We start from the raw sequence: 25,566 nt of genomic DNA on the forward strand, positions 1-25,566 counted from the left end.
CTATCTATCTATCTATCTATCTATCTATCTATCTATCTATCTATCTATCTATCTATCATCTTTGTTACTGGGTCACTAATTCAGTAGATGGTGGGAATGCTGTGGTTGTCATTTATCTGGATTTTGGCAAAGCATTTTATAAGGTCTCACATATTAAATATGGAATGGATGGACTAAATAAGGAATGGATGTGTCTGTGCTTTAAATTGGAAGGAGGTCTCAAGTGAAGTGCCACAGAGTTCTTTTCTGGGGCCAACACTTCAATACTTGTATCAATAATTTAGATGATGGGATGGAGAAAATTTTTATCCAATTTGCAGATGGTACAAAACTGGGAGCAGTTGCTAACACTTTGTAAGATATGAAAAGAATTAAAAAGGACCTTGATAAGCTAGAACACTAGGCTGAAATTAATAAAATGAAATTGACAGAAATGAATGCAAAATTCTACCTTTAGACCACAAAATACACACACACACACACACACACACACACACACATAAATGTACATATATAGGAGGAGTATACTTGGCACAGCAGTAGTACATGTGAAAGGAACATGTTGAGATTATTGTTGATCATAAGTTAAACAAGAGCCAGCAGTGTGATGGTGCAGCAAAGAAGGCAAGTGTTACCTTAGCTTGCATTAATAGAACTATAATTTTGAAGTCAAAGGAAGTAACAGTCCCACTATATTGGTCAGGATCCATCAGGAGTACTCCATTCAGTTCTGGACACCTCATTTTAAGGATTTAGACAAGTTGGAGCAAGTTCAGTAGTATGGAAAAGTAAGTAGTATGGAAAGCAAAACATATTAGGAGAAGGCTGAAAGGTATGTTCAGCTTGGTGAAAAGAATGCGCCTGCTCCCTGTGTGAATGAGCCTGTGTGATCATGTCACACTCTTTAAATATCTCAAAGGCTTCCACAAAGAAGAGAGGGCAGCAGGCTCATTCTCTACTGCCTGAGAAGAGGAAACTGAGGACTTTATTGCACCACCTCTGGTGCCTGACTTACCTCTTCTGAATTGGGCTCAAATTCGGAAGTCATACTGATTTTACCACATGGACATTTTCTTCAAAACTGCTTTCTGTTCCCTCCAGTGTTGTATTTGGCCCCCATAAGTTGCTTCAGCAGCCATTTTTTTTCAACTCGGAAGCTTCGGAATTGGAAAAAAATGGCCACCAGAGCAACAAGCCTTCCCTTCTTCAAAAGCCTGTCAGTGTAAAGAAGGATTTCTTCCACTAGGAGAAAGGAAATGTTAGTTGCAACCCATTTTTAGAGCTTGGAAAAGTTATCTTTTGGGGGCTACAACTCCCAAATCCATCAACCATGCTGACTGATGGATTCTGGGAATTGTACTCCTCAAGGAGTAACTTTCCTAAACTCTTTCCATTTTACCCCTTATAAGTAAACAGATCTAACTTACAGGAATAATTTGACCACAGACTCCAACAGGCTCGTGTCTTGTATATGTGAAATAGTTTCCATCTAGGTGAGATAATAAAAACAGACTGGTGAGACATAAGAAGGTAAATATCAAAAAAGCCTTTGTTATTCAGCATCACTGGACACTGTTATAATTATAATACAATCAGAAAAGACGATAAATATATCCAAGTTCAATATTGACCAAGAACAGAACACAGAGGATGACAGTGGTCAACCTTCTGGCATTAGGATTCTTGCATTTTAAACAATTGCACAGAAGAGAGAAATGTTTCAGATATGAGATCAGGCTCTGGTGTTCACTTCCTTTGTTGGCTTTCTTTTTCATTGTTTAATTTTACTAGGTTGGGGATTTAAAATACTGAGAAACAACTCAAAAGGAAACAGTCATCAGTAGAAAAGATGGTGAATGACCAACTAATCAGAAAGGTTGTTAAAGATGTAGCCCAGATGATGAAAGCAGTGTTTGTAGGCTATTCGTTATAGAAAGCTGCATGTTCAAATGAAGGCTGCAAAATGTTGAGAAATTCAGCTTCTTGAGAACACCTCCCTTCTATTTCTCCATCAGTCTTATGATTAGAAACTATCTCCTGTCTCCTTTCACTTTTTTGGCTTATGCTGCTCTGTGGAGCATCATGGATATTACTTAAGGTACTTATATAAATAATACATGGCAGTACAACAATAATCCCATAAATACCAAATATCTAAACTAATGAAAATTTCTAAGACCAGCAGTTACCATCCTTGGAAATCTACAGGAGAAACCCTATTTCCTGCCTACCCTGGCTGGACTCAAGGATTAGGGGGAAAAGATATGGAAAACACAAAGTTGTACAGCATATGAAAGTATATAGGCAAATCATTTTTGTTAAGACTTATTGCCAGTTGAAGCAAATGAAAATTTATTACAAAATATTCAAGTTGTTGCCCCAATAGCAACTGAAAGTGTCTAGAAAATAGGGCTGCCCAACTTACTGGGTCGGCTCTGTTGCCGTGTGGAGAAGTTGTGTCTCATTGGTGATCTTCAGGCCTGGCAGAGCCATAGCATCCTGTGTGTGGGGCCACCGGGATTGGGATTGGCCGGAGGCACTTCTGCCCTGCGCAGGGACTACAAGTCCCATAAGGCAATGGGAGGATGGAAGTGCTTCCCATTGGGTGGCATCATCACCGGGTACCACCTGGGATTGATTGAGGAGCTAGGAAGGTGGGTCCACTGCCCCATCCTGGTCTCTCACTGGTGAATTGGCCTATATAAGGCCATGTCGCACCTGTGATCGGTGGCATTAAAACTTGGTTCTCCCACCTACCCTCCTTCTGTTGCGTTAGCATGATTGGGCATGATTTCCAGAGCTCTGTAGCACTGGATCAGGAGTCCAAGGGGGACCCAGGAGTGCTGGGAGTGTTGCAGTGTTGTCATTGCAGGAGCAACATCAATTCAGTGCCCCCCAGTGACAAAGAGATGCGACTGAGTAATCAACTGGTTACCTGGGATGTGGATGGGCATTTAACCGGGCAGCCCTTTGTCATCCTGAAGCTTGGCTGTGACCAAGCAATCAGGGATTGATGCCTGAAAGATCCAGACCTCATGTTTTGAGGCCAACCCTATACTACAGCTATTCAATAAAGTTGTGGCCTTTTCCTTCCAATTGTGGTTTGGTGGTCATTCTTGTGGTGGCTCCCCTCCATTGCAACTGGTGGCTTTTATGCCAGTGGATCAGTGATCCATCCTGGAGTTTAATCTAAACTTTAATAGAGGTCTTCAACATGGTGAAACCTATCCCAAAATAGGTTCATAACCTTTTAAAGATCACACTGACAAGTAACAGAAGCCACCATCCACCACTGACGGAAAGTGGACTAGAATGAGGACAGTTTGGGAAAATTAAATACCAGTTCTGTGACTACTCTGCAGACTAAAATCTACAGTGTAGCAGAAATGCAAAAATACTGCAAAATGATGTAGGCCAGTGTTTCTCAACCAAAGTTCCCTGGAACTCTAGGCGTCTGTGAGTTTGCAAGGGCTTCTGCAAGACATTGTGATTAGATTTTTTTCTTTTTGAGCTGTAGATATAACTTTTATTCCCGGAGATCTGAAAATTACTTCAATGGTTCCTCTAGGATAGAAAGGATGGGAAAGGATAATACAAGTTATGGTCAAATAAGTAAGAAACTGTGTATAGAATTAAGAACTCTCTCCAAAATGTATCCCCAAAACCTTTCAGATATCACATTTTGTTAAATACACAGAACACAGCATCCTTTTCTTTTTTCTTTTTCTTACAATTAAGCATGTGCCCCAGCTCCTGAATCCAAATCAGGTGCACCATAGGAGAAATTTAAATATTTCTCCTAAAACTGATTTTTGTCCTATATTCACCCCTGTCCAGCCAGAGATTTTTTAAAATATATATGAAAAATCTCCCAATCCAGATCAGAACCCCAAGAGAGGCTCAGCTACCTGCCACAGACTAACTGTAGCTTCTTCCTTTAGAAGTCACAGCTTCTGGAACTTTTACTCCCTAACTCCACAAGTCTGATCTGGTTTCACTTTCAGATTCTATCTGCTAGTTGTCTTTGACTGGATCCCATAACTTAATTGTAATGATTGAAATTATGTGCTTGTGTGGAATGGATGGGTTAGAGGGCTACTCTACTTGCTAATGGAACCTAGACCCACTGAAATAACCACACTTGGGAAAATAAATACAGAAAAAATGGATTGTTTCAGACATTTTCAAACAAGGATTGGGAAGAAAGTTGAAGTAAAAGGCCTGCTGACACTTAGCAATAATAACCTTTAAAAAAAAAAGATATTCATACTGGAACTCTGCCAATCTGTAGGAGTTTCAAGGAAGATTGCAAAGCTAAACAAATGAATTCAACAAAATGTGCCAATAGCATTTAAAAAAGAAGAAGATAGCCACCCCACATTGATGCTAATGTAACAGATTTCTAAAGGTTACATTTTTCCAAGATAAGAAACTCTTTAACTGAAGAATGTTACCTCTATTTCAAATTAAAGTTCCATAATTACCGAATGGGCCCTGGAATCATAAAACCTTGTCAGAAGGACTCACCCATTGGGATGGTACGGCCGTGGATTTTATCAGCCCAACCTGCACAGTAGCGTAAAGTATTGATACAGCCACCTAAGTCCATTAGATAGGAATTGGGAAAAAGTTTCCCTGCATCAATGCTCTCCATTGTCTAGAACAAAAGTAGTCAAGAAATTATTCAAGGGAAATAAAACAATACAATTGTCTAAAACTACGAGTGTAACATAACAAATCAAATAGCTAAGATACTGATGCATTTTCATGACAGCTAACATCTGAGGTGGTTGTTTTGCTTTGCCTCATGATAGAGCTGACTCCAGAGCTGTAACATACTTTCCCTACTTTTAAAGTTACAGATTCACAGCAGTGGAATTGGTTATAAGGTATGGTCCTGTCACAGAAGTGCTTACAGTAAATTTAACCTACTATTCATCTCTACAGGCAAATCCCACTGGTTTTTCTCAATCAATATGCTATAACAGGGCTTTATACATTGCACTCAGACATTCATGATCAGACGGGAACTAAGAGGGTTGCTCCTATCATTAAGCCATGCTAATTGCATGATCAGGGCCCTGAAGATTATCACAGCCCCGCATGCTTATTCCGTTCTTTCCTCATCCATAAAGAGTAATGGAGTCATCATTTAGTATTAATGGGAACACCCATTAATACAAAATGATGGCTCCATTACTCTTTACAGAGAGCAGAAGGATGAGATAAGTGTGCAGGGGTGTGATAATCTTCTTCCGATCACACGATTAGCATGGTTTAAGGACAAGAGCAAGCTACTTGTTTGCTCCCATCTGATCATCTGGGGTCCCAATCATGCAGTTAGGACAGTTTAAAAACAGGAGCAAGCTGCTTGTTTGTTCCAATCTGATAATCACCACTGCAGATTGTAGTAAGCACAATGCTTGGCAACTTTTTATTTCATAATTTTGGAAGAGGACATTACTGTTAGGATTTCTATGATGGAATTTGTCTCTTCACGAGTGAGAGAGAATGAATGAAAGAAAAGAGAGAGGGAGAGGGAAGGAGAGAGAGTTGAGCTAAGTGTCAACTGTGCTGTTTATTACTTTATTCAGCTTTCACAGTTAGGGAGCTCAAATCCCATTGACTTCTGTGAGATTTAATAGCTTAACTGTGCACAGGATTATGATTTATTTTTTAAAAAAGGCTCTTCCAAAATTATTAAGAGCAGTTGACAAAACAAAATTAAAAATACAGTGGTACCTTCCCTTATGTGGGGGATCTGTTCCAGGACCACCACCCCCAAGTAAGGGGAAAATGCATATGCTCAAACCCCATTTAAATGAATGGGGTTTGTGCTTGTGGTGGGTGCGTCGGCACGTGTGCCATTGCTCTTTCTGGTACATGGCACCGCTTCTTCCAGCGTGGCTTTCAGCATATGCTTAAAGCCGCGTATACTGTGCCTGTGTATGATGCAGGTGCACTGTATCAGATACTGAGGAAAACAATAAGAAGCAGAGAAATGTATTGTATGTGACTTTATGAGTGGACAAGATTCAAAAATCTATATTGCTACAGCTCGGTTCCTTCATAAAGCATCGCTGTTGAGATCTAGATATGTTGGAATGATTGGTGTTAATTGTAAGGGGGATGAACAGATTTGATGTATGTCAACGGATATTTTATGTTACTTCTGCCTCCCATTTCAATTCCAATTTTAATTCTGTTTTATTTCCTATGGTAACTATCTTACATACTACTGTTTAATTGTTAACTATTTTATTTTATCTGTTTACTAGTATATCCTTTAGCACATATTGTATATCTTTTAGTTATATATAAGCTGTAGACAAGTAGTGCATGTTCTGGTTCTGGTGCACGCTTAGGTTATGCATATGTATTTATATTGTATGGAGGTTTATTGCACCTAGTGCACTGTATTTACATTTTATATATAGCTGTGTGATACTGCTTTTTATTATGTTACTAGTATTTTGAAACGGCCCTTGGGCTACTCAATAAATTGTATTGTATTGTATTGTATTGTATGTGCCTTCAACTTGCCTGTTGATTTATGGTGACCTCATGAACATCATGAGGTTTTCTTAGGCAAGGAATACTCAGAGGTGGTTTTGCCAGTCACTTCCTCTGAAATATAGCCAACAGCACTTGGTATTCAGAAAAATAATCCATATCTATTAAGTACTATTTAAGATAAGGGAAGACTAATAAGCTCAAGAATCATTTATAGATTACTTTAGTTCTACTCCCTTCTTTGCTTGACTGTTCAGTCTATTCCTGAAACAGGACCATCAAGTCCCTGGCCTGATCCTGAACCACAAACACCAACTGTTATGCAAAGAGATTTTGCAGCACCTTTGACACTAACAGAAAGATAGAAGTTGGTAGCATGACCTTTCGTAGTCTTGAGCCTTCTTTCTCAGATGCTGAAATAGTAGGCTGAAGTAAAAAAGCTCATGCTACCAACTTCTTTTAGTTAGTTTCATAGGTTCTACAAGATCCTGTTGAATACTGATTTTCCGTACTAAGCTATGTCTTTGAATTCTGCCAATTGTTACTGATTGTTTTCTTCCTAGCCTTGAATCTATTAGTCTCAATCAGCGATTTTTGTTTCATATAGTTTTAAATAAAAAACTACCATATTTCTTCATATTCGGGATAGAAGTAATTCCAAAACTCTCCCATTTCTTCCATATTCTTTAATTTCGCATAGGGAAGCCTAGAGCTGATTAAGGGTAGATTATTGCTCCAGATCAGACATTAAATTTGTAATGTCTGAAGTCCAAAGATACTACCAAAAGTAGAAGAGTCCTGACCAAAGGATTCTTCATTAGTAAGGTATAGCTTTATAGAAAAACAAATATTCTAGACTAACAGTAGCTTTGTTTTTGTTGGCCTAGCAAAGACTGGAAAAGAAATGATTAAACTCTCTGGTATTTGTCTTGTGTTTCCAGTTCTTATTTTCATTCTTCCATACCAGACAAATACATTCACATTATCTGAGATAAGCCAATGAATTCATTCAGTTTTGTTAATTTTCCTCTTGTTTGAGAGATGATAATCTCAGTCAGGTTGCATTGCCAGTTTTCAATTACTATTTAAACAATAAACATATAAGTAGAGTCCGCCCTTTCCTCACACGGGGGATCCGTTCCGGCCCCCCCGCATAAGGGGAATTCCGTATATGCTCTAGCCCCATTTAAATGAATGGTGCTCGTGTACACGGCAGCAGAGCACACACCATTACCCCTTATGGGGCATGCTGCCCCTTTTCCCAGCACGGCTTTCAGCGTATGCTGAAAGCTGCATAAGGTGTGCCCATGTATGATGCGGGCACACTGTAGTTACTGTTAGTATTTTTTTTTTTAAAAAAAAAGGAGGGTAAGGATTTACAAGTGGTATCGAGCACTGTGGGTTATATGTAATAGAGTAATTCCAGTGTCAGAACTGCTTCTGTCAATAGAGGTGGGCAATGACACCTCCATCTCTTGCTTTCCCTATGCAACCTCAAAATCTACAGTGGTAGTGATTCTTCCCCTGGTCTGTGGAGATTTTCAGATGGTGAGGAGGGACACATGACATAAAGTTGAAGAGTGTCCGATTGTGCTAATAGACGTATGCCACTGAGATGCTGGACTTAAGCCTATACTTCTGGTTGCCATAGACATTCAAGAAAAGTCTATCCTTTCAACTTCCAAAGGCACATGTCTGGCTGATGCTGAAGTGAGAATGTAAAGACTATTCATTTTTTTTCTCCTATTCAGTGATAAAGGCTATCAAAAAACAAGTCAATCACAATTGTTTTTAGCCCATTCAAAAATGCTTCTATTCAGTACCAATAGCAAATAAAAAAAAAATTGCTTTTACATCAAAATTGTACTTTGTAATAATAAATAAATAATAAATTTTTTATTTCTATCCCACTTTTTGCCAGGCAATCAAAGGTTAAAAAACATCCATATACAGCGTGCCCGTGCCATACGCGGGTGCGCTTTACGCGGCTTGAGCATATGCGCTCAAGCCGCAGGGCACGCGCTGGGCGGAAGGGGTGGCGCGTCCCATTCAATTGCATGGCGTGCGCCCGTTGCACCCCGCCGCGCTGCCGTGCACCGCTGCGCCGCCGTACCGCCGTGCACGACCCCCATTGTTTACAATGGGGCTTGAGCATAGGCGGAATTCACCTTACGCGGAGGGATCCGGAACGGATCCCTGCGTAAGGTGAGGGCCCACTGTATACATAATGCCCCCCTTAAAACAAGATTAAACAATTTAATATTAAAAACTACATATTAAAACCGGCTAAGCTAAATAAAAATCATCATGGGCAGAGTTCACTGGATGGGAAGTCTTATTTGTGGCTGAGCATTGTGCAAAAAGTTGTATTTTTTTAAAAACATTATGCACAAACTCATTGCATTTGGAGCCAATAAATGTGCAAAAATACAATTTCCCTCTTTTTTTATCCAAAACCCCCTGAAACTGGGGGGAGGGAATAATCAAAATATGAAAAAATGTCTGATAAACTTGCCTAGCTTTGAAATGTTTCATTCTTAGTGAGAATGAATTAAGCTCAGATTTACATCCTTTTGTTGAAGTACCATCACACTCAGTGGATTTCTGGTGAGATGAAAAAAGAGTTGCTATGGTCTTATAATCCTAGTGTCAAACCAAGAACAAACACGCAGTATTTTCTTAACCTGCTTCTGTTCCTTCAACTGATCTAAATGGAGAAGATATGCATTCATATCAGAGAAATGCTAATTTGGGAGCAGAGGTCAGTGGAGCTGGAGTCACACTGATCCAGGGCCAAGTGAATTTGCTCAACCCACCTTTGCACTCAGAGAGATTGTGAGAGCTCTAATTGGCAGCCTCCTCCCTTCCCTACTTTTCTTCTACAGCAGCAGGCAGACATGACCTTAAAGTGGCACCAACTGACTTTTCAGTCTTGCTGAACACAGAAAGAGAAATTTTTATCTGAGCTCAATGTCAAGCGAACACAATGGGCCACTCGTTTAGAAGGGAACTGTGCACAGGGTGGAATACAGCCATGAGTGTTGATTGGCTGAGTCAGACCTTGGAAAAGTTATTTCTTGGACTGCAACTCTCAGGTCTTGGTGGCTGTAAATTGTGGGAGCTGTAGTGCAAAAAGATAGGTTTGAGCTGAGCCTTTTCCTCTTAAAACAAATACTCTTTTTAAAAAAATAAGAATCCTCCTTAAATCTTTAAAAAGACATTTTATGTGTCAATTGACCGAACATTCAAGATTAATTGTATTGCTTAAAATGTGGTCAATGAAAAATTCAGACTTACAGCTAAGAGGAGGCGATCCCTTTCAATTAAATCAGCCAGTTTGTTCAACAGCCTTCCCCTTTCCGAAGCATCCATTGTTCGCCAGCGGGAGCCAAGCTCAAAAGCTTTTCTTGCTGCTTTAACAGCCTTGTCAACATCCTCCTGTATGGAAAATCAGTATAAATACAGTAAGTGTAGGAAAATTCATTTATTTTAATGGAATAGGCACCAACCTGCTATTTTTGTTGTAGGCACCGACCTGTTATTTTTGTTGTAATGGTGGTGTGATTTCAAGTCATTTCTGACTTATTGTGGCCTTAAGATGAACAATCATGGGTTTTGTTTTGGCAAGATTTGTTCAGAGAAGGTTTGCTTTTGCCTTCCTCTGAGGCTGAGGGCATGTGAGACTGAGACAATGTGACTGGCCCAAGGGCATCCAGTGGTTTTTCATGGCTGAGTGGGGATTCAAACCCTGGTTTCCAGAGTCAAAGTCCAATACTCAAATTAGCAACCTGAAAGCCAACTATATCCCATTGGGGAGCAGTCACATTAATTGTAAATGTGCTTAACACCAAAGAAATGTATCCAAATAGCCTCCATTACTCTAAAGATGTTGTACAATTCCCCTTTGTTCCTAGAGCTATCCTTCACTTTTCTGATGTCCAAACCAGTCTTTCTAGTTAGCTGGGAGTCCATTCTGGGGACACATCAGCCCCATTCCTATGACTTATTGCAGTCAAGTGAGGATTTCATCACCTGAATTCACTTCCTCAAACTTAGGCCACTGCCTTGCCTACTCTGAGAATGCAGTTTCTTACGCATCAACCTTTTTTCTTTATTTCTCAACTAAGTTTATAGCCTACTTTTCCTCTAATGAGCTCTTGGATGGCCTCCTCCCCATTTTTAACTTCACAAAACCCCTGCAAAGTAGATCAGGCTGAGAAAGAAAGTAATTCACCCAAGGTCATCCAGTGAGGACTTGAACCTGGATCTTACAAATCTGAGTCTAACACCTAAACCACTACACTAGAGTTGCTGTTATTCATAACCTGCCTCATTACTGGGAAGAAGGTTACAGAAGCATTGTTCTCCCTTTCTGTCACTCACCTAATTTCTTGTTGCTTCTTTCACTTATTTTTCTTTCTGAAACTAATCTTATAAGGAAAGAAATATGGCGTAACTACGTACTACATAATAGATAGTACCTGGGGCCCTTTCATACTACATCCTTATACACCACGGCCCAGTACATAGTGCCAGGAAGTGGTATCCAATTCTAGGGTTAGGGACCGTGCACCAACCACACGGTCCCTAACCCTAGCATGTCATGGTGGTGGTGTGATTGCGGCCTGCCATTCATACGGGGGGCAACCATAGTGACGTAAGCAACGCACAGCGTTTAGATGTCGCTGCACATCGCTTATGACATGAATGCACCAATGGTGCATTTGTGACTTTTTTCCGGGTTCTTTTTGGAGCAGAGGGACGCTGTGCAGTTGGTTGCTGTAGTGTCCCTCCAGAGGAAAAATGGCCGCCTCCAGCCTGCCCTTTTGGGGCAGTTTGTTTTGCCCCCATGATCCCATTTTAACTGCCATGGCTCTGTCCTATGGAATCCTAGTATTTGTAGTATGGTGAAAACTAGAGCTCTCTTGCTAGGGATTCTAAAGGCCACTCCCTAAGCTGCAAATCCCAGTATTCCACAAGACGGAACCAGGATAATAAAAATGGCAGTTTTTAAAATGGCATCACAGCACTACAACTGTGCAGAGTGAAAGGAGCCCAGCAGTACTGCATCTGAAAACACCACTCTTTTATCCTGGATAATGGTCTCAGGAAGTAGAAGGAAAGTTTAGAATGAATCAGCAAATCTAAAGCATGAGAAAGATTTTTAAAACACACCTTATCTCCTTCTTCCACCTCACAGATCTTCTCTCCAGTTGCAGGGTTAATGACGGGGAACTTTTTGCCACTAGTTGAAGCATGCCACTCATTATTTATAAATATCTGCAAGAAAAAGAGTAGGAAAAACTTCTATTATATTTCTTATCTCACTCCTGTTATTTCTCACCCATTTGCAAAGAATATATTCTGAAATGCAAGATGATATTCAACAACCATCATAGAATCATAGAGTTGGAAGAGACTGCAAGGGCCATCCAGTCCAACCCCCTGCCATGCAGGAAATCTAAATCAAAGCATCTCTGACAGATGGCCATCCATCCTCTGTTTAAAGACCTCTGAGGAAGGAGACTCCACTACACTCTGAGGGAGTTTGTTCCACTGTTTAACAGCCCTTACTGTCAGGTAGTTCCTCCTAGTGTTGAAGTGGAATCTCTTTTCCTGTAGCTTGTATCCATTGCTCCGGGTCTTAGTCTCTGGAGCAGCAGCAAACAGGTTAGCTCCCTCCTCAATATGGCATCCCTTCAATTATTTAAACAGGGCTATCATATCACTCCCTTAACTTTCTCTTCTCCAGGCTAAACATCCCCAGCTCCCTAAGTCGTTCCTCATAGGACATGGTTTCCAGACCCTTCATCATTGTGGTCACCCTCCTTTGGACATGCAATTTTTGTTCAATAAAGCGCTATGCTAGGAATTAGACTGAGGAAAAAAACCTCAGAATTCTTGCTCAGAGGGGTAGCCTGTACTTAGGTTGCTTCCAGTTTTTATATTACAAAGTAGATTTTATACTACATAATAGATTTTTTTTTCTACTCTATAAGTCAAAGCCAACTTGAAGGCAATTGATAACAACAAATTAATATGTCAAGGAAAGGGAAATATATAAGACCCTATTATGCAAAGAGGTCTATAAATTAGGACAACTTCTGATATTATCTTTGCAAATTCCTCAGGAAGTTCAACGACACAGCAGTCTTGGTGGTCCTGATCCTTGGTGCCTGATAATTTCAGGGGATGCCTCAAGCCTTCACTGCCAGCCGACTCTGGGGCCCATGCATGCGGACAACCGGAGATGTCAAAGACAGGAGAGCAAACACACTAGGTAGTTACATTCTTACCATAGAAGATGTACAGAGGACATTTGAGAAACATACCATTGAGAAATATTTGTTTTTTATCCCCATGTTGGCTTTGTCTTTTAAATCACATATACAGATTTGTTTTTCCATTCCACATAATCATGGGTATTTCAGAATAATCGCAGTAAATATATAACTGGAAACATACCATAGTTTGGACACTCCAGAAACCATACTGGTTTATTCAACAGAAATGCTGCAAAAGCTGAAATTCTAGTTTTAAAAAAGTGTGAGGGAGCCTTTTACATATGAAATGTTAACCTTTACACAGCAAGAAGCAGAAGGTGCCACAAATCCCTTTTTATTGTGATGAAAATAAATGCCTCCTGCACTGATGGAGAAACTTTATACAGAAGCTTATATCCAGACCCAGGTGTAGATTAAAAAAAAAAAACACCATGAGGGCAGAATTGTGATCTGTTACTATGATAACCAAATTAAGCATGAGTCCATAGCAAGCAGAATGTTAAATGAAAGAAACCCCTACTTGGCAGCACGGTTGGTTCCTTAACAATGAGAGCAAAAGAGTGTGTGTAAAGAGTAAATATTAATATAACAGCTCCCTGTGATGAGACACTATGTCAATTCATATCTGTTTGTAAAAGAGAAAATTGTGAAACACCTTTTTTGGAAGTTCTCGTAGCCTTTATTTTTGGCTACGTTTAAACCAGAGGCTCAGTGACTTTCTCTCAGGTATCTTCTATTACTGCTTCATATCATTACCTTAACATCAAAGAGCAAATATGAATTGCGAGAGGTAAACATTTTTAAGTTTGAAAAGGAGATGCAGTGGGAATATAGAAACCCAGATTGATTTGTTTGAAGTATTAATATCTTGCCCTTCCACTGAAAGTACCCAGGGCAGCTCATGCAAAAGTATAATCATATAACATCACTAAACCAACACCAAATATACAACCAATTAAATATATAGAAATGTAAAGTAGCAAGCAGGTTCATCTGTATCTTTTATCTGTCCTTATTTTGAAGGCACACTTAAAAATAATTGTTTTCTTGCTATACAGTCGACCCTGTTTTCGTGGGGGTTCTGTTCTGGACCCCCCCCATGAAAACAGAGTTTCGCATATATTCAAGCCCCATTGGCTTGAATATAGGCACGTGGGTGTGGGAGTGTGCGCATGTGTGCCTTGGGCAGGCGCTCCGTAATTTCACCCTCCGTTTGTCCCTTGCGTATAAGCGAGGGACGTGGTTTCCAAAACCACGAGAATGGAGGGAGCACTGTATAAAAAAATAGAAAAGGAAGGGCCTAGGAGGCTGGTAAGAATTGAAGATCCCACTCAGCACCTGGAAAAACTGACAGCACTGTCCAGAGATAACAGTGGCTGAAGACTGGTTCCACTTGCCACCATTGTGGATACAACATTGGCTCTAGCAATTAGCCTTTTTGCTTCGTTAGCCCAGGATGCCTAGAGAAAAAATAACGACTAGTTGGTAGGAGACAGCATCATGGGGCAATCAATTTCTAGAGTAGCTTGACAATTCTAGAGACCAACTGAGCAAAAAACCATGAGAATGTAAAACTTCCTGAGACTGATGTCTTGTCTGCATGGGTCAAAAGGCCCCACCCTGCCACTTCATGGCATTGGCTTATTCAGACGATACACAGCCCAAACTCCAGTTCTAGCATGGGCAGTTTGGACAATGTCCAGCCTGTCTTGCATTAGAACCAAGGCATAACAATGGTGTTTATCAGACGAGCTCTTAAAGAGGTACTATTCCAGTGTGACTCCGCTAGCTGCCTCCTGTTGCATGCTGGGACTGGCAGTTTTAAGGAGGGGTATTTAGAATTCTCAGGCAGAGAAGTTCAGCTCCTTAAAACTGCCAATCCCAGCATGCAACAGGAGGCTGCTAGAGGAGTCACACTGGAATAGTACCTCTTTAAGAGCATAGTGTGATAAACATCAATGCTAAAACGAAATTCCACATTTTACCTTTTGCTTTAGATCTTCTGGGATGATCTGGGTCCTCTATTTCCACACTGTCTGTATGGGTATTCCACTGGGCTGCCTGGCACATTTGCTACCACCACAGGTCGTTCATTCAGGGGTCAGAATCCAGCCTGTAACCATCGCAAGAGGCCTCATTCTAATCTTAGAAGCAAGTGATCCATGTCAGCAGTGGATACACCAGGCAGCCCAGAGGGATGCCTATACAGGCAGCTGCCATGGCACAGAAATGGAGGCCAGGGTAATGGAGGTAGGTCATGGCAGCTGTGGGACCAGGATACTTCAGGCTGCCCTGGAGTATCCTGGCCAGTGCAGATAGTAAACTATGGTGGGTTACAGACCGCCATTAAAGTACGCGCAGAGCGCATACTAGGGTTAGGAAGGGCCGGTGCTTCCGCACCCCCTAACCCTAGTACATGCTCTGCGTGCACAAAATCGTGGCAGCTGTTCCACATGTCCGCTGCCATGATGGCGTCATGAACGCACCACCTCCAAATGAGGCGGTGCGACATGATGCCATCGCTCCGTGTGAGGGCGTTTAACGCGTCCTTTAGGCAGAGCAGGAAGGAGCTGTGAAACGGAGCTTCTTCCTGGTTTGCATCGCTTGGCGCAGCCTTCAGACGGCTGCGCCCAGCGACACAAGGGAGAAAGGGGTCAAGCAGCCCCTTTCTCCTCCTCCTCGCGGGGTGTCCTTGGGGCTTGAAGCCCCAAGGACACCCCTTTCCAGGCTGTGGGGAAGCAGCCTTTTGCCGCTTCCCCGCAGCCCGGAAAGCGGCGGATCGGGGCCTCAGCGGCTGCCGTTCTGGCCACTGAGGCCCCGATACACCGGGGAAAGGCGCGCCTACAGGCCGCCCCAAAGGGGCGGTCTGTAATGCGCCTACGAAACTATTTGCAGACATGTAGGCAGTCATGTGGATTTAGACTTGTAGCAGTGATAACCACAACTAACCCTTATGTAATATGCATTATTATTTAAGCCATTACTGGGAGTTCGGTATAACTGGAGTAACTTATGAAAGCATTACTTGTGTGCTCCCATCCAAGGGTATATTAGTTGCACCCTTCCCTCCCCCCCCCCCATGACAGCAATCAAAATATGCTCAGTACACTGTTTTTCCTTAGAAGAGTCCATTATTAGACTTGTCAGCGGGGACTCAAGGGCTGATCCTGAAAGAAATAGAACTGATATGTTTGAAAGATTACAGAAGCCACTCAAGAGGACTACACAAGACACAAACACTGTCTGAAGGTCTATGAGATTCATCTGGAGGACTTGTTCCTTGAATGCTATATTCATGTTAAAATGCAAACCGTACTGCTAAATGCAGCCAGTGCATTGCTAAAGACATTGCCACCCCATGCCCCCCAGTGATGCTACTGCCTTGATCCAGATTTTAAAATGGCTCTGACCTTGTGAAAGACTTCTGACTGATATTCTGGAAAGCCATTGCAACAGTAAACAATACTGGTCTAGTTGGACACTAAGAACTTTTATCACAGCAGCCTTCTGTTTTGCCACAATTGCATTAGTGTAAGAAATCAAAAGCATACCAGTTTAGGAGCATTCAATATTGCACTTCTCTGTAATAGTACAAAGGTGCTGCTTTGGTGATCTATAGTCTCATGTGCTCTCTTCTCCCCATAAACCCATCTCCTTGCCCCATGCCCTAGCCAGTGTGCCTTTTTATCATAATTGAGCTATTATGGCAATGCAGTGTAATAAAGAGAAAAGAAATGGAAAACAGACTGCTTGAGAATACTGAGGGGGGGGGGGGGGGGAGAAGGGGAGAATCATGCCAATTAATGGAAATATAGCAGAGGGAACATGAGACCATAATGGGAAAACAACAATATTAAGAGCCATTGATGAGTTATCTCATCAGTGAAAAGGTGTGTTCTACCAATGATTGAAATGCAAAGCAACAATGAGAGGGACAAGATGTCATGTGATAACTATGGCCAAAGTTGCTATTATCCAGCTTTAATTCTAAATTTAAAACTTTGTTTGATAAACTCTGCTTGAGTATAGAACAGCTCCCTATGTTCCCCCCATCTCATGGGTTTATAGGAAATAACTGAAAATAGTGCATAATTCCTAAACGGTGGTCATGGAGGTAATAGTCCAAGTTTCTAGCTTTACCCTAGCTTCTAGATATACTTCTCTGGAAACTGTGCTTAATTTTGAGAAGGCAGAATGCATGACACTGTAGAAAGAATGTGATCTACTGAAAGGGAGAGAAGTCAACAAATAAGCCAGCAAAAACATCAACAGCTGTTCTGGGCCTGTTTGAACTGGTTCCTTTTGCTCTTGATGAGCTAGAACAAGTATTAGGATAATATGATGAGGTATACTTTCTGGTGTTTATTTTGCTAATTGTGGTTATGGTTTATTTCTGTAGCATAATGCAACTCTCTTGTAGCCTATGACTCACCAAGTGTGGATTTTGTAAAAATGAACACTAATTCAAGAACAGGGATTTAAATCTTTGCTTATTTCACTCTCTGATGCAATAACAAATATTTCAAACATTTTATTCCCACTGGGTGAGATCATGAAAGTTTTTAAATGTTTTCAGATTCATAGCATTTTGGGACCTTTTGCCAGTTAAACTGGTGTCAAACTGCATTATTTCTTCTGTGAAGATTAGACCTGAACTTAAACTCCATTACCTTCAATAACAAATAATGTAACTATCTTAGATAATAGCACATAGTGATGAACTAATACAGGGATTTTTTTTTCACATTCCACTCAGCCATGCTACCTATAGAATTCTAGGAACTATAGTCCAGACAAGGAGTTTCCTAAGCTCTGGGCTCTACAAAGTTTTCTAATAGTGCATGAGATTAGTATGGTTAATTCTGTATCCATTGTAAAAGAACCAAAAACATACAAATGCTCCAGTGCTTATTCGTAGGAGTCTGCAGAGGCAAATGTCTCCTTGGAAAGTATACATGAAGTACACTGAATTCCTGTAACACTGTGCCATTTGACACCATTCCCATTATTTTTTTTATCATTTTCTGTACAACTTCCTTTTATAGGCTCCAATACTAGTTTACTTACTGAGTCAGTAAAATTTGGAAGTGGAGTGGGGGAGGAAATTATAATGAAATGGCAGGAGCAGTGTTCAAGGACAAATGTCATTTAATTATTAGAACCATGATCCAAATATTAATGATTTACAGTGCAACCTTATACTGTACATGTTTATCAGAGGTAAGCCCCACAGAATCCAATGAACCATTTCCCCAGACAGGATTGCAGCCTTAGCTATTCAGTGACTGTGGTATGCCAACTACCTCCCCTTTTATTTACTCACAACAGCAACATATATATGTATGTATATACGTCTTTTTCGCTGAATTCATTGTCTTAAGAAACATATGGATTGTCACTTGGAATGAATTGAATACCAAGAGCACTGATAATCACAATGGTACAGCACACAACAGTCAGAAACAGTCAGGAAAGATACTGAAGAGTCACCTTCATATAGTGGTTAAGGTATCTGACTAGAATGTGGAGCCACTTAGGTTAATATCCTTACTCAAGCATGAAGCTCACTGGGTGACATTGGACTAATCACCAATGTACCATCTAACCTGTTGTGAGGATAAGTGGGAGAATGAACTGGGGAAGAGACAACACCAACCTAACTTGGGGGAAGTGTGGGATAAAACTTAAGCAAACAAATGAGGCTTAAAATGTTGGAAAGGATCCATTCTATGCTTTTGTTTTGCATTCTACAATCATATTTGAATTACTCTGGCCCTATACAGACTGGCACTTTAGGCTGGTATGGGGGCAGAGTTGGGGCGTAGCGTCCTCACAATGCATGCCCCAACTTCACCCCCCAGGGGGCCTTGATGCCACGTGCCACTCCACACAGTGCGTGGCATCACTTCACTCCTCTGGTCCTGCGTCCATACAATGCAGTGCCAAAAGAGCGCCACATAGCCATGCCACCACAACCATTGTTGCTTTTCGTGGCTCCTTTTTGCGCCCTGGAAAGGCCAGATCAGGACCATGGTGTGAGGTTGCTGCAGCCCCAATCCAGCTAGGAAAGGGGTGGCTGGAGGCTGCCCCTTCAGGGCTGTATGTACAGCCCCTCTGTCTCTTTTTACAGCACATTAGAGCTCTAAGGTCTTCAGGAGAGGCCCTTCTCTCTGTCTCACCACCTTCTCAGGCATGTTTGGTGAAAACAAGAGAGAGAGCCTTCTTGGTGGCTGCTCCCAAAGTTTGGAACTCCCTTCCTAGGGAGGCTAGAATGGCCTTCCTCCTTGCTCTCCTTCTGCCATCAAGTCAAAATATTCTTATGCTGACAGGGTTTTTGAAACTGACTGTGACAAGCTTTTAATAGTATGCTGTGTTGTTTTCTGGTTTGTATGTAGTTTTTTAGGGAGCCAGTGTGATGTAGTGGTACTAGAGACCAGGGTTCAATTCCCAGCTTGGGCATGAAACCCTCTGAGTGACCTTGGGCATGTAACAGGCTCTCAGCCTCTGGAGAAGGCAATGAACAAATCTTGCAAGAGAACCCCATGATAGGTTCACTGAAGAGTCACCATAAGTCAGAAACAACCTGAAGGCACACAACAACAAAGATTTAGTATTTTAATGAATTTTAATAGTTTTAACTTTATAAATAGTTTAATTGTCTTTCAGGTAACATTTTGCAGTGGGCTCTTGGTATCTTCTGGAGTTTGGTTCTAGGACACATTAAAATATTCCTTTTAAAAAACAGAACAGAGCAAATCCCTTCTCCTTGTGTAGTAAAATTTACAGTAATTCCAGTATGAGTGTGTGTCTATCTATGTTATGGAGTATTATAATTTTTCAGTGAAGGCAACTCTAGTGAGGTCAGTTCCAGTTTTGGACATTTGTTAAATATTTCCACAGTCATGTGACAACCCTGTACCCCTTATCAAAGAAATACAAACATTAAGATCGATGTGGGGGGGGGGGCTATCTCTGGAGTGGTGGGAACAGACTACAGAACAAGGTAGTACAGCATTAGAGGGAAATATATCCTTTGAGAAGAAAGATAATTTGGAAGTTCATGTTTATGTGTACTTTTGTTGTTTTTGTGTGCCTTCAAGACATTTCTGACATATGATGATCCTAAGGGAAAGGTATCACAGAGATATCTTGACAAGATTTGTTCCTTGGTAGCTTGCATTGCCTTCCTCTGAGGTAGAGAGAGTATGACTAGCCTGAGGTCACCCAGTGGGCTTCCTCAGTTGAGCAGGGATTCAAACCCTGGCTTAGTCTTAAGTCCATCACTCAGACCACTACACCTTGCTGGGTCTTATAATAAATACATACTTGAAAGCTAACATTCCTCTGATGCTTTAACATCTCAGAAGATGACTTTCCAATGTTGCTTTCTGTCATTTATTATTATGTGGACATTATGTGGTTGCAAGGCATTCCTGCCACCAAAGGTGGACAGCTTTCCATCTGAGTGGGAGTGAAGCAATCTGATTCTTCTTCCTCCACTGAAACCAAATGGTCTTAACAGTACTTAACTTTGGCTTATGGCTGCCAGCTGCCCAGGAATAAAAAAAACAAACATCCAAAGGCCTGCCTCAGCCTGCCCAACCCTGCCCTTTAAGAGCACTTTAACATGCTGTAGCTGGCAGGTAAACATTTTCACAGTCCAGCGATAAACCTTATCACTTGCCAATGACATGCACATCAAGTTAATGTTAAAGTCACAGGCAAGTAATCCTGGTTTGGCTCCACTGTATTCTTTGTTTCTTATCCAAAGTTTGACTAGGTTGTAATTTTCGGAGTTTATCACACAGACTTTCACCCCTGATCTGGTCACGGGCAGGGAGCACATTTGGCTGAGTGAAATCACATGCTGCACTGTCCTCAAGGCAGCCTGATGCCATCGCCTGGTGCCAAGCCATTCCTGATCAAGGCTCAGGTACGTGAATCTTGAAAGGCGGAAGCTTTCCGGCGGAGCAAAATCACGCAGCTGAGTCCTAATCAGGGATGGCTTGGTGATGGGCAATGGCATGGGGCCACCTTGAGGACAGGGTGGTGTGAGATAAAATGCATTTTCACTTGGCCACGTGTATCCCGTTCGTGCCCAGATAGGGGGCAAAAGTGTGTGCAATAAGCTCCTTTGTTTCTCTCTACTATTAAGCCTCACAATTGCACTACTCTGTTTCCTCTTCTCATTCAGTCTCCCTGACACAGTTCACATGACTTTGCTAACCATTTGGTCAAAGTTCAGAGATACTTTGGAGAAATCATAAAGGAAAACAGGAGGAAGAAGAGAAAAGGTGGAGTGAATGCATGGAAAACTAATTTAAGAGTTAAACTGAGATAATATCTCAATATCTCTTATCTGTCTTTTTTGCATGAGCATGGAAAGAATTTGCTGAAATGCCTTTTACCTGATAAAGCAGGATCGTTCTCAGCAAGGGTTTTCCTTGCTCTGTTGGAGACAAGATACGTAGCTGGATATACAGGTTTATGGACAGGGTAATTTACTTTTAAAATGTCTTTCTCCCTCCTCCTAGTCTCTTGCCATTGGCCATACTAGCTTGAACATCTGGGAGTTGAAGTCCAAGACATCCGAAGAGCCAAATATTTTTCCACCACTACAACAATACTTCCTTGGTCCCATCTGTTTCAATAGGTTTTGCTTCTGGGATAACATGAATAGGATCACAGTGTAAAGTATGTGCAAAACATGTTAGGCTCAATCCTGTTATATCTGCTCTATGAAATTAATATCCCAGAATAGTAGATGGAGTTGTGTTTTGTTATCATGACCTTACTAAGATCTGACAGAGCTAACATCATCTTCATTCCACATCTGTGGTGCAAACAAGCATTGCATCATGTGTCTCTCACCTCAATGCCCAGTTACACCTGTCCTAGCAAGGAAATGATGCATGGAGGCTTGCTTCTGAAACCTGACCTATGGATCAGTGGATCTGAAAAGTGAAACTGAAGCCAATTTAGTCTTTCTGAACAAAACACTACCCAACTGTTATAAAACACAGATGTTGTTGTGTGCATTCATTTCTGAGTTATGACAACCCTAAAGTAAACCTACCACAGGGTTTTCTTGGCAAGTCTTCAGAGGTTTTTTTTCCTATTGCCATCCTCTAAGGCTGAGAGTGTGTGACTTGCCCAAGGTCACCCGGTGGCTTTACATGGCCAGGATTTGAACCCTGGTCTCCAGGGTCTTAGCCCAATTAGCTCAAACTACTATGCCACACTGGTTCACAAAATGCAGAGACTCCTTGCCACAAGCTGCTGAATGTTGGAAAACCCTGTTGGGGCATGTAGAATCAAGAATCTAACATGCAAACATGTAGAAGACATGCATGTAGGCCAGGAATACCAGCAGAAGGTTCTGTTGAAGCTCAGCTTCAGGCTGCAAAGAAAAATTCCTCCCATGCAGAGGCTGCTGCTGCCTTGCTGAAGATCTGCTAGACAGCCAGTTACTCACAAAGAGGCTTTTGATCGTCAGGTTCAGATATTTACAAATCATACAATCAAACTGCTCTGCCAGACACCAATACAGCAACTCCACCACACAGAGCATTCCTCCCTCTCCCTTATATACACTTTCCCTCTCAGGGTTTTGAGCCCTTCCCCCTCCTGGGATGTCACTTGGCAGCTATGACTTTGACCAATTGAAGCCTGCTGGTTTCACCTCCTGTGCCGGTGTTATCAGCTATATTAAATGCTGAGTCATTGTGGCTGCCACTTGATCTCTGGTAACCCTGTCCTCTTTGTCCCAGTTCCTCCTGTGGCCACATCCATGACATTTTCTGGACCAGAGTGCTTTGTGCTCTGACAAAACCTGCTTGTGTGAATGTGACCCATTGATTTTACATGGTGCCTTTGTTTCTTCCTGGAGTTTGGGGAAATCAGGGGGGGGGAGACAATGTGGGGCTTGTTATTGCATGTGGCCCACAACCTGCGTGTTCCTTACCCCCCCCCCCCCCCCTGCAGTGTTTCAAATAGTTTATGAACCAGATTTCAAAGTAACATAGTGAAGGCCCTCCAGTCTAACTGCACAGGAGTTAAACCAAGCTTCATATTTTCAAACTTGATTCACTCTAGTGAAGTAACAACAGGAATGTAAGCATAGTCAATGGACTTGAAATTTCTTTCATTCAATAAATCTTCTTGTGACTAGGTCCTTTAGCTTAATTGGGTAGGGGACAAAAGCTCAAGCTCTCCCACCATCCCATCTCTTGTCTGGAATGCCATGTGTTCCTTAGATTCTAAGCATGTGGGCAGGGATTGTTCATTTCTTTTTAGCTCTAGAGTGGCTAATTTGCTTTTATGCACTAGTTTGGACTACATCTCCCAGAATCCTGAGTTAGTGATTATGCTGGTTTGGGATAGTTATAATCCCCCTCCCCCCTGGGAACTAATTGTAAATGAGAGCCAGCAGGTTACAGTGATTTGAGAGTTGGACTCTGGAGAGTACGATTCCAGTCCCTGCTCAGCCCTGGAAACCCACAGGATGGACAAGTCACACACTTTCAGCCTCAGAGTAAGGCAAAGGCAAACCCTTTTCCCAAGAGGGTCCCATTATAAGTTTGCTTTAGGGTCTCCATAAATCAGAAACAGCTTGAAGGCACACAACAAGAATAAACTGTAATAAGCTGTAATGGGACAACGGAATCATATTACACATCCCATATTCTTCTTGCGGTTCTTAGATGCTAACTTTTTTCCTTTTGGAACCCAGTCCCAAAGATACTGCTGTGGTCTAGATTACAGTTTGTACAGAGCTTATTCCCAAAGAACACCCAGGTTGTATGCCACTTACTAAAAAGGTCCATTGACAGCATAATTCCACAAATAGAATCCCCAGAATACGTTCCACTAAGTGCAATACATTCTATGCCACTTACTAAAAAGGTTCATTTATAGCATAATCCTACAAATAGAATCTTCAGGATAAGCTCTATGAAGTTCAGTAAGGCTTACCAAACAAGTGCATATGCAGCTGTTATTTCACTGGGCTTACTACAGTATACCTGCCCAGGTCCACAGCTGGAGCAAACCTGAAGTTTAAGATGCATTGAGTTCAGAGAATCAAACCTTTAGACATCCTTGTTCCACAGAATGCACACACAAGTAATTAACAACTTTTCTATGACACTTCCTTGAGCAAGGAAAGAAGATCCTGGAAAAGTTCCGGTGTGTGTGCGTGTGCGCGCGCAACTCCCATGGGAATGCTGATGGGGAAATTTTGAAGTTTTCAATTTAAAAAGGGAACTTTCCCCAAGCTCTAGATGTTAAGCAATGATTAGAAAGCACTGTCAGCAGCTAGCATGCAAACTGAAAGAGCACAGGTGAATAAAACCACAACTGAGCTCAAGTGGGTTGAGCAACAGGAAAAACAAAAAAGAAAATCCAGTGTGCACATTAGACAGACGCCACTTTTGGGAAGCTAATAAACATAACTCACCTTGGTATACTTAATCTTCAAGTCACTGAGGGGTGCAGGCAAAGTCGGGGGTGCAGGAACTGAACTGGAATCCGATTGCTTTTTTGCAGATGACATGGTTGGTTCAGTTTCTGAAACACAGGTGTGGAAGGCTTAAGTTCAGTGATATTTGCCCTGACTGAGCACTTAAGTTTACTTGTGCCCTTTTTTATCTGAACAGAGCTATCGTATATTTGCATGCAAGAGTATGATTGGATGATCAACTGCAGAGCAAAGCAAAGGGGAGAGAACAACCGTGGATGTGTGACACCTAGGAAGCAGCCTCTATGCTCAGGGGCAAAAGTCTGTTTGAGGTGACGGCATGCTAGAGGTTTGCAAATAAGCTCCTGTATTTTTTGTATCTGTAAGAATAATCCATTCTCTAAAACATAAGTCTGATAGCCTAACAGGGTTATTCCTGAGCTTTAAAGATTAACGTGTGTGTGTGTGTGTGTATATACACCTCTGTTTTTACAACATCAGCATGACTGGCAAAAATTGAACAGATTTATCTTTTTTGGCAGAGAGTTGTTGTGAGGGGAACAGAATTTATCTCGAATATCTAGGATTGGCCCATTTAAAAATTCCATAGTTCTCATCTCTCTCTCTCTCTGTGTGTGTGTGTGTGTGTGTGTCTGTGTGTGTGTACCTTTGTTCTTGCAACAGCAGCATGACTGGCAAAAATTGAACATGTTTACCTTTTCTTGGCAGGGGGTTGTGGTGATGAGAACAGAGTTCATCTCAAATATCTAGGAATGGCCCCTATAAAAATTCCATAGTCCCCTACTGTCCCAGTTTGACAGAGACAGTCTCAACTAATCCTCTGTCATCCCATTTTCTCAGCTGCTTTTAAAATGTCCCAGTTGCTCTCTCTTCCTCCCATTTCCCCCCTTTGTCCTCAGCTTATTTCAGTTGCTGCAAAGTAAGTTTGAAATGCAAACATAGTATGCCTTTAATTAACTCAGCAGGGAATTGTGGAGAGGAAGAGGTGACATCTTGCCCTTCAAGGTAAGCTGATGCAGCCTCTCCAAGCTTGTGTGTTTTTCCTTGTGAATAGCTTCATACCATTTGACCACACTCTGAAGTTGCTTGGCTGCCTGTATTCCAGTTTTCAGCTATGAAAGGTTGGAGTTTGTGAGGAAGGTCAAATCCAGAAACTGCAGAGTTAGGAGAGTTGAAAACAAATAGCAGATGACAGGAAAGCAGACCTTCCTATCTTCCCATTTCCCAGCCCCAGAATACACATACCTTCCAGGGGAGGATCAGTGATGTTGATGCAGCAAAACTAACTAA

The 25,566-nt window shown here is 41.6% G+C and overlaps 1 protein-coding gene across 2 annotated transcripts in view; it reads right to left on the reverse strand.

The window, feature by feature from the left end:
- The window catches only part of ALDH1A1 (aldehyde dehydrogenase 1 family member A1), a 45,043-nt gene extending 19,760 nt beyond the window's left edge, over nt 1–25,283 (reverse strand). Inside the window, exons 1-6 of one of the 2 annotated variants that reach the window (XM_042450970.1) lie at nt 25,235–25,283; nt 24,256–24,365; nt 11,689–11,793; nt 9,811–9,951; nt 4,528–4,657; nt 1,428–1,489 (exon numbers count right to left, since the gene is read on the reverse strand). In XM_042450970.1, the coding sequence (XP_042306904.1) occupies nt 1,428–1,489; nt 4,528–4,657; nt 9,811–9,951; nt 11,689–11,793; nt 24,256–24,365; nt 25,235–25,268 (582 nt within the window). In that variant the 5' untranslated portion in view covers nt 25,269–25,283. Of the gene's footprint in view, nt 1–1,427; nt 1,490–4,527; nt 4,658–9,810; nt 9,952–11,688; nt 11,794–24,255; nt 24,366–24,528; nt 24,655–25,234 lie in introns of those variants that run through there. The other variant, XM_042450971.1, reaches the window with a different exon arrangement.
- Between the last annotated feature and the right edge of the window lie 283 nt (nt 25,284–25,566).

This window comes from Sceloporus undulatus, chromosome 2 (assembly GCF_019175285.1).
Source record: "Sceloporus undulatus isolate JIND9_A2432 ecotype Alabama chromosome 2, SceUnd_v1.1, whole genome shotgun sequence".
Classification (NCBI taxonomy): domain Eukaryota; kingdom Metazoa; phylum Chordata; class Lepidosauria; order Squamata; family Phrynosomatidae; genus Sceloporus; species Sceloporus undulatus.